General features: G+C 45.9%; 1 protein-coding gene across 2 annotated transcripts; it reads right to left on the minus strand.

The window, feature by feature from the left end:
- Positions 1–3,355: 3,355 nt before the first annotated feature.
- Positions 3,356–7,279, minus strand: ATP5MC1 (ATP synthase membrane subunit c locus 1). 2 transcript variants are annotated; one of them, XM_054014329.1, is made up of 5 exons: positions 7,140–7,279; positions 6,036–6,084; positions 5,349–5,426; positions 4,757–4,932; positions 3,356–3,586 (listed from the first exon to the last, which is right to left on the minus strand). In XM_054014329.1, the coding sequence occupies exons 1-5, from the start codon at positions 7,277–7,279 to the stop codon at positions 3,472–3,474; spliced, it is 558 nt and encodes a 185-aa protein (XP_053870304.1). In that variant the 3' UTR covers positions 3,356–3,471. The 2 variants fall into 2 exon arrangements, with proteins under 2 accessions (XP_053870304.1, XP_053870305.1); XM_054014330.1 differs by having other exon boundaries at positions 7,060–7,187.
- Between the last annotated feature and the right edge of the window lie 1,927 nt (positions 7,280–9,206).

The raw sequence follows: 9,206 nt of genomic DNA on the forward strand, positions 1-9,206 counted from the left end.
CATAGAAAATAAACAGGTTTAGAAACATCTGTACAAATATTTACAGCAGAGGAAAGGGGAGCCCTCACCCCCCCTCACAACACACCCTCACCATAGAAAAAGGAAAGAGGCTCCCAATCAGGAGCTGATATTCACAATTTGGGAGCTGGGATTAGGCAGACTCACCTGTCCTTGGGTCTCTGCAATGTAGATTGGGGGGGGTCATTGTGCACCCCCTGCTCTGGGGTGACCCCCCAACAGTTTATCCTAAGATAAAAGTACCTCTGCTGTGTTCTTATGTATGTTGTACATAGCTTTAGGGCTCGTGACAATTTGCCACAGCAGCCCCTGTTCTAGGATATCCCCTTGTAAGATCCAGTTATTCCACAGCTATTCCTGACACCTAGTGCTAAGGATAGACTTGACATTTAGATTACAAATGGGGAAATATCAAAGAGTCTAATCAGCTGATGGGAATTCTACTCTGTGCTTGTCTCATCACTTGACTCATGGCTGACTGGCTAATCACTTTTTCCCTCATGGATACAATTCTAACACTGGAAGAGGCCAGATAAAACAAGCAACAATATCTTACCCCAAGTTGTTTCATTGTAACTGGGTACTAAAGCTGGACAGGTTTTCGGGCTAAGATCCTGATTAAACTAGCTAACTCACTTCAGAGTAGGCACATTGCATGCAGAGGCCCCAGCAAGCCACTTGCTGGTGTTAAGGTCTATCCTTATACATAGAGTCTACACTCACCAGGCAGGCAGACCCTGTGAAGCAGGCATCATTGAGACAATATAAGTATCATAAACCAAAAGCTTGCCTCTCTCACCAACAGAAGTTGGTCCAATGAAATTTATTACCTCACCCATCTGGTCTCTCAAATATCCAGGGATGCAGCTACAACTACACTGCAATAAATGCAAGCATCACCCTTAGATGGGCTCAAGGGGATGGGATCCACACGGGGACGTATGAGCCACGATGCTCAGCATCACGCCTAATTTTTAGGCACACAGGAATAGCACTGCAATCCACAAAGCCTGAGTTAGGTGCCTAGGCTCCCTATACAATAAATGGGGACACAGAGGCACCTTACAGGAGACTAAGCTACCTAAGCTAGCCACAGGAAGAAGCCAAGAGGGGTGTGTGCTAAACCCCCACCCCTCTCACAGAGATAGCTACCTACCCTGCTAGTGAGTCTCGAACCTGGGGAAGATAGGTGTTGGCCCCCTAAGTCACATGTGGAGCCCCAAACAAAACAGCCAGGAGGAGGTGCTCCCTTATAACCTTTAGCCTAGTGGATAAGGGTACTCAACCAAGATGTGGGAGACCCCTAATACAAGACCCTCCTCCACGTGAGGGCCTATGTGGCCCTATGGAAAAAGATAAAGGTACCAGTGATGTGTTATTGCCACTCCCATCTTTCCTACTGCCAGAGGAAAAGAGGGAGCTGGCAGGCTCACGTGGGATGATTGTAGAGTCCTACATAGCTGCTTTATTTATGCTTAAGGCCAGCTTTAAGTGGGGGTAAGTCAAGCATGTTAAGAAACCACACCTATAAACAAACCAGTCAGGCCCAGATCCTCAGAGGTACTGATGCACCTTACCTCCATTGAAATAAGAGTTAGGTGTCTAAAGACCTTAGAGGATCTAGGTCTCAAGAGTCTTTTCATTTAAAAAGTAGTTGATCCTGCTCCATGCACAGTGATCGCCTCCAGCAGAACTATGTACATCCTCAGAACAGTTCACAACAGCTACCTATCTTAGGACAAGTTACATTCATTCCAAATCCTTCCCCCCTGCCTTCCTCTTTATTGGAATTTCACACAATGTTATTTGGCCCAGATTCCGCCTCTCTCCACCCAGATACTTGCTCCAAACATAATCACTTTCCTCAGAAAAGATCGATACTGGGCTTGTGTAAGATAGGAAATACAGGACAAGGCTCATTGTATTAAGTGAGTTTTAGCTCACTTAATACAGCAGTTGCCTAGGAAACACAACTGTAGAGCCTTAGCTATGGTACCACATGACCATGTACACAAAACAGTTCCAGCCGTGCAAGGGGAATGCCCCTAACTGGCTAAACACCAGGGCAGAAAAGTCACCATACTTAAAATAGCATAGTCCTTTACACATTCATGTATGTGTATTTGACCAACTTTCAACCTGGAATCCTCTGAGATTCAAGTAAGCCGTTTTCTTCAACACAATCCCTTCCTCCTGAGGGTACTTACTTACTCCTACAGGGGAGTTTTGGGATTCCTTCTGACTCCATGTTACTGTTTGCCTCATAAGGCTACTCCAAGAGATAAGGAATGAGAAAGCACCCTAATCATTAGTACAATCCATTTTAAAATTCACATTGTCAGGAAAGATCATGACTAGAACTTCAACGAGGGCTTTAATTTACCAACAGTTGTTTTAGAATTAATTTATCTGAAGCAGAGAACCAGGTAAGATTTCAACAGAGTTGTGATCTTCTGATTTTTTATTAAGAACATAACTTTCTTTCCACTAAGATGCCAGAGGAAGTTTAATTGAGTTGACTTAGAAATGTTAGAGCCTTGGTGCTTTTCTCTGTTATAACACTGTCAGTCATGCACAGCTGCTGAGGAAGTAAAAGCCATGCATTCATGTCTGAATATCAGTGACATCACATCAGAATTTTCAAAAGCCTTGCTGAGTGGAAAGATAACCTTAATTGGTACCACTTGACATGTTATTGCTTACCAGAAGCTAATGCAAAGAACCCAGGGAAGGTTGGTTGATGATAGCCCTTTTAAACCCTGACCTTTGGCCCACCCCATTTCTCTAACACAACAGGGAAGTTAGATGTATAAGGCATGTGTTGTTGGAACTTCTTCTAGGATGGAAGATACCTTACCCACATTCAACTACTACCAGATATGCTCAAATTCTCCTTCTGAGACTCTCACGACAGCCTGTTTCAGATGTTGCATAAGAAAGGCACCACAGTTAAGATATTGATATGAGGAAATAGTACTGTCTCATATCAGCTTAAGCAGTTATCTGCTGTAATTGGCAACATCTGCTCTGTCTTTTGAGATCTTCACAGATTTGTGTAAGGCCATTGTATTTGTGAATGCAATCAGCTCCAATGGCCCTACTATTATGGTAGTCACGTCATTTAGTGGCAACCAGCCAACTTTACTCATCTTGCTACTTTATTTACAATAGATACCGTCTCCCCCAGCCTCCCATTCTTACACTTCTGGGTCATCTTTAAAAATCTTAAAAGATTACTTTCTTTTATCAGTATAGCACAGAAGATGAATCCCTAAGGACATCCCAGGCCTCAGCACTGTGCCATATTGAGTGTGAGAAAGGAGGAGTCTGAAACCAGTTTATTAGGAGAAAAGCTTTTGTTTAATTATAAATCTGGAACGCTCTGGTGAAGGAGGCAGACTCAAACCGGAGAGGACACAGAGTGATGGAAGCTATGGGTTGGCCCAGAGGCTATCACATAGCAAACAGGATGAGGAACGCCACCATCAAACAGAAGAGTCCCATGGCCTCGGACAGGGCAAAGCCCAGGATGGCGTAGGAGAAGAGCTGCTGCTTGAGAGAAGGATTCCTGTAAGGGACACATTAAAAATAGATTCCTGTGTCAGAAAAGCCAACAACAAATCTATTCCACAAGGAGCTAAAGATGGTCTCTCACAAGCCACTGGATTCAGTGGTAAGGTTATGCCTCCTGAAGACAGGATCCCACAGAACAGTGGATACAGATGAATGTGGATATGGCACTGGGAGGCTCAGAACACACACATGCATTAAGTTGGAGCAAATAAATTAGTGAGAGAAAGCCAAAGTAGTTCAAGGTATTTCCCTGGCTTCTTAGCATGTCTGTGTGCAATCCACTAAGCCCCTGAAGGTTGGTCTCCACTGAATTATTTTATCAGGCAGCAATCCCTTACCAAGCATTAATGGGATTACACCCTCTATGTGACAGTAGGCAGCTGTGAAGTTCTACCGAGTTGTTGTAAGCATGTCGAAAGAGTGAGGAAGTGATTGACATTTTTTACATAGGCGCCAACTTTCCCCGGCGCCAGTGGGTGCTCGTGCGTCCCTGCCCCGACTCCACCCTTTCCCCGCCCCATTCCAATCCCTTCCCCAAAGTCCAGCCCCAACTCTGCCCCCTCCCTGCCCCTATTGGACCCCTTCCCCAAATCCCTGCCCTGGCCTTGCCTCTTCCCCGAGCTGGGGGAAGGGGAGCTAGGGGGAAAAAGCAGGCATGCAGCACGCTCAGGGAAGAAGGTGGAGGTGAGTTGGGCGGGGAGCTGCTGGTGGGTGCGGAGCACCCACCAATTTTTCCCCATGGGTGCTCCAGGAGTTGGCGCCTATGATTCTTTATATCTTGTCTTAAAAACTATGTAGTGTAGCTGTTTAGCAGCGTAAATAAGTCACTTTCTACCCCAGAGGTGCCTTCATTTCACTGGTGGGCAAAGTGATTCCTTAGCACGTATTAACTGGAAATTAAATGTGTAAAGCCCGTGGGAGGTGTGTGGATAAAAGATGCTATGAAAATGCAAGATCCTCATTATAAATGGTTCCTTGTGGTTTGAAACACTACAATTCTAAATTCACCTTCTTACTCCCCTCCCACTTTTCTATTTGCTATGATCAGTCTCAATGTCTTTTTCCTACAAAACAAGTAACATTTAAGACTGAGTGTTTACAAAAAGGGCCTACGCAACTGACTGCTGGAACAGAGAAGTAAAGTTGAAGCCAGTGGCTTGCTTACCTAGCATAGCCAATGATCAAGCTGCCAAACACTGTTCCAATACCTGCTCCTGAACCAGCCACCCCAACTGTGGCAGCACCTGCACCAATGAACTTAGCAGCAGTATCAATATCCCTAGAGGTAGTGCTTGTTTGGAACTCCCGGTGAGCCAGCTGTAGATGGGAAACACCAGAGGGCTGTGGGGAGAAGGGAGAAGAAGCCAAATAGTGACATGATTTTAATTGAATACATTTTTTAAGTGTCTGTCTACATTTTATCCTCTATTCTAGGTACAGCAAGGGCATCCAAACTTTGTCCAGCTGAAAGGCCACTCTAGAATCTTGGTAGGGCAATACTCCAACCTCTAGCCATTCCGTAATGTACAGGTCTCTTATACCCCCACCCCCCGAATCTCTGTACAGCTTCACCAGCAATTCGAGCTGGTAACCTGAACCAGGCACTGAAGACAAACAGTATCTTCATTGTCCAAACCCACATACATCTGGCTAGTGATGAATGACAGAGCAACCGATAACAAGGAGGCATTTCATCCCAAGATGTTAGAAACAGAGACCCAATTATAGCAGCTAGGGGCAATTTTCTTTAGTCTTACCTGTACAGTCTGAGTCTCAGGCCTGCTCAGTACAGATATGGAAACCGGCCTTGCCAGAGCCCTGGAACAGCAGCGGAACTGAAGTAAAAGAAAGACATTGGACTCATAATGGGACACCTCCGCACTCCTTAGAGTTGAAGGCAGTTCACAGTCATCTATCGAGGTCTTTGAACAGCTTTTGTCAGGAACAAGAAATTAAGAGTCACCCTCAACTCCACTGAAAATTTGAAAGCAAATGTCTCAGGGACTCAAGCTAGTTGACCAACAATAACCTATTATCTAAGGACAAGACACAATTGAAGTATAATTAGTGCCACTATATTTGAGTTTTGAGCCAGTGTTGTACACTTTGAGGGATTTATAACTAGGAAGGAATCCTATCAAGAGTGGAGGTGTCTATACCCTTAGCCACAATAGGTTAGTACATCTTCTCAGCCTCTGGATTTGCATAATACAACCCTATTGAGACTGAAGATATCCACCCTCCCTTCACCAACACCACAGATGACCTTGATTCCCCCAGTCAAGGAGTCTGGACTGAAAGTTATCCACCATAACACATCCCAGGTAGAAGGGTGTCTGGGACAGCATTTTGAATACAGCTCTAAACAGAAATGCCTTCATTCTCCACAGTAGCTGCATCCCCACCTCCTGGCATTATTCCTCCGCAAACAAACAGCTGCTTACCAGAGCTGGAGAAGCAAGGAGAGCCACTGGAGTCTGCATTTTGACTGATCTAGTGAGAAGAAAGCAAAAGCACATTGAAAAGGAACAACACATACCCAAACCCATGTTACTCTTTACGGTAGAATGCTCATCAGATCAGCATACGCTCCCCAGGAGAACTATATAAAAAATTTAGCTGCTGTGCCTTATCCTTGTCCTCCTTCCTTCCCCTGATTCTCCCTTCAATTACAACTCAGTCTCTCTCTCTCTGCCAAAGTTTGTTGTAGTTTTACTTGGGATCCTTCAGACACAGACTCACAAAAGGGTTTTGCCGATTTTCAATCCTAAACTAAACTAAAAGAAAAGGCTGGCTGTAAACGGATGCCGACAGAAGGGTTAAGTCAGTCCCTCAGAACCAAGAGAGAACCACACGGATGAAGTAGCAGGAGTGAGACAGTGACCTCCAATTGTGGAAAGTCAACACGAGGGCCAAGCTGGGAAGAATAAACTAAGGGATTGCCTAGATTAGAATAAAGTTTTAAAGCTAGCAGATTTAAAAGCTCTAGTGGGCCCAGGACAAGTTGTTGGCAGGTAGAGGTGAATTCTGGTGGGGTGGAGCCTAAAGTTGAACCTTTACCAGAGAACAAGTTACAGTACAGCTTTCCCTGTCAATGCCAAAAGACACCGTTATTATTAGTCACTACATTTTAAAAATACACCTATTGTCATAATCAGGACACACCCTAATAAGGGGGAGGGTGCAGCAAATCAGTAAAGGGCCCCTCCCCGCCTCATCCCCCCTCAATGGCCCCATCCCCCCTCCCCAACTGCCCCCCTTCCTACCTCATCCCCCTCAATGGCCCCATCCTTCCCCAATTGCCCCCTTCCTGCCCCATCCCTCCCCCCCCCAATTGCCCCATCCCTCCCCCCCCCAATTGCCCCATCCCTCCCAACTGCCCCCTTCCTGCCTCCCCCCTCAAGGGCCCAAGCCAGGAGGGTCAGAGGAGAGGGCGGCCGCCCTAGCGAGCCCAGCTCGGCTCCCCACCTGCGGACGGTAACCCCCCACTCGAGCTCCGGCGCTGCAGCCCTTCGCGAGAGGAGAGCAAGCCCCGCCCCGCCGCTCACCTTGCCGTGCACCTCCGCGTCCTCCACTCCCATTGGCCGCTGCGACGCAACGTGCGCTGCCCTGTTGCCTCCTGGGGAGGGAACGTGCTCTCCTTATTGGCTCTCCGGGATGAGTCTCCGCCTACCACAATCCGGGACATTCGGCCTGCGTGAAACGGAGACGACGTGGTTACATCCCCAGGTTCTGATTGGCTCCTTTAGGGCGTCTCTGGCTTCTGATTGGTTGGCTGGCTGAGGGCCTTCCAAAGGACCGTAGAGTTGGCCAAGGGGAAGGCTAGAGAGTCCCTGTTACTTTGACTCTGTCCCCCTTCAGAGCTGGAGAGTATCATGGGATCTGAAGCTAACTTGGCAGTCACGTGATGAGGCTGTCACTGCCGGGTTGGCGGGTTCGAATCCAGCCCCGGACAGCTCCTTGGGGGCCCCAAACCTACCTCATGCATAGGGGATCCCAAGTTGTTGTCTGGGGCTGGATTCGAACCCAACCCCACAGCCACTATCCTGGGCTGGATTTGAATCTGGGATCCTCATCTGCCATTTTGGGCTGCATTGGAACCCTAAATCGCCCCTCAAGCTATCTTGGGCTAGATTCTAGGGTGACCAGATGTCCCGATTTTATAGGGATAGTCCGGATTTTGGGGTCTTTTTCTTATAGAGGCTCCTATTATCCCCCACCCCCTGTCCAGATTTTTCCCTTTTGCTGTCTGGTCACCCTACTGGATTCAAACCACAGACTCATGAGCAGTCGTATATAGGAACAGTTTTCCTTGCACAACTCTCAGCCTGGTTTTGAACTTGAGGTTATGGGTTCAAGTTCAATGAGTTTGAACCCTTCACTATTTTATGTTTAAAGGTGATCTGTCTTTTTATGCTTCTTCATGATGCAAAACAAAGGCTGGAAATGTTTATAATTATTTTATTTTCTACTTTTCCCCCTTAGTAACGTTAGGCTTCCCTTTGTCAGAGGTCTTTGTGGATATATCTACACTGCAGTGTAAGCCCATGGTTAATAGAACTCAAATGAGCAGACCCTGGGTTCGTTAACCTACGGCTTGAGCATCTACACTTGTTTGTACCATCAGGTTAGCAATTGTTGAACCCTGGATCCTAACCTGGGGCTCCAGTCCAGTATCTACACAGCATTATGCGGGCCCAAGACCAATCACTGATATCCAAGACTTTCTAGCACCCTCCCAAAATGTGTCCGCTCTAGACCTTGGTTTGTGGTAGTGTGGTAAAACTTGACTGTCCAAATGACAAAGAAATTCAGCCCATAGAATTGTTGGATACTTTTGGCGGACTCTCAGAGCACGAGTCCAATGGGACTGTGTCTACATTGCAAAGTAATAGGGCTATCCTGGGTCGCATCTTGACTCAGGGTCAGACCTTCCACCCCTGTCCAGGAAATCTAGGTCCAAGCCCTGGGTTAGTACAATTTGTAGACAGCAGGAGGGTTAGGTTTGAGCCTGAGTTCAACCCGTTGGTTTACACTGCAGCATAAATATACCCTGTGGGTCACTTGGAAATGTAGGCTTGGGGCTTTTTCAACCTGTAGTTAAAGGATGTATATATGTGATCAGGCCTCAACAAAGAGGGTTTTTCTCCTGTGTGTTTGAGTTTAACAGGTGCTAACAAAATCAAATAAAAATTGAGAGGTTTTAAACACCAAATAATAAAAATTATTCCCCTCTCACTTAGTTGGGTTTATTTTCCATGTTATCTGTGATGTGACTATTAATAATTTTTAATTGTAAGACCTAGGAGCCCTAATTATGGATTGGGATCCCATTGTGCTAGGTGCTGTACAAATACAGAGCAAAAAGACTGTCCCTGCCCCAGAAACCTTATAATCTAATTTATATGACAAGAGACAACAGATAGATACAGACAGACAGGTTCATAATTCTACTTGTTATCCAGTGCTTTAGAATTTTTTTAATTCATATTTTCTTTTTACCTCCGGAAGAAGCAAAAATGTCAGAAGCCCATTTTTTTCCTTTTGTGGGTTACTTCTAATTGCGTTTTTTTTTAATGGACTGTTTAAAACACCTTGGCTTTTCTTTGTTTTGT

Source organism: Malaclemys terrapin, chromosome 25 (assembly GCF_027887155.1).
Source record: "Malaclemys terrapin pileata isolate rMalTer1 chromosome 25, rMalTer1.hap1, whole genome shotgun sequence".
In the NCBI taxonomy this organism is placed as follows: Eukaryota; Metazoa; Chordata; order Testudines; family Emydidae; genus Malaclemys; species Malaclemys terrapin.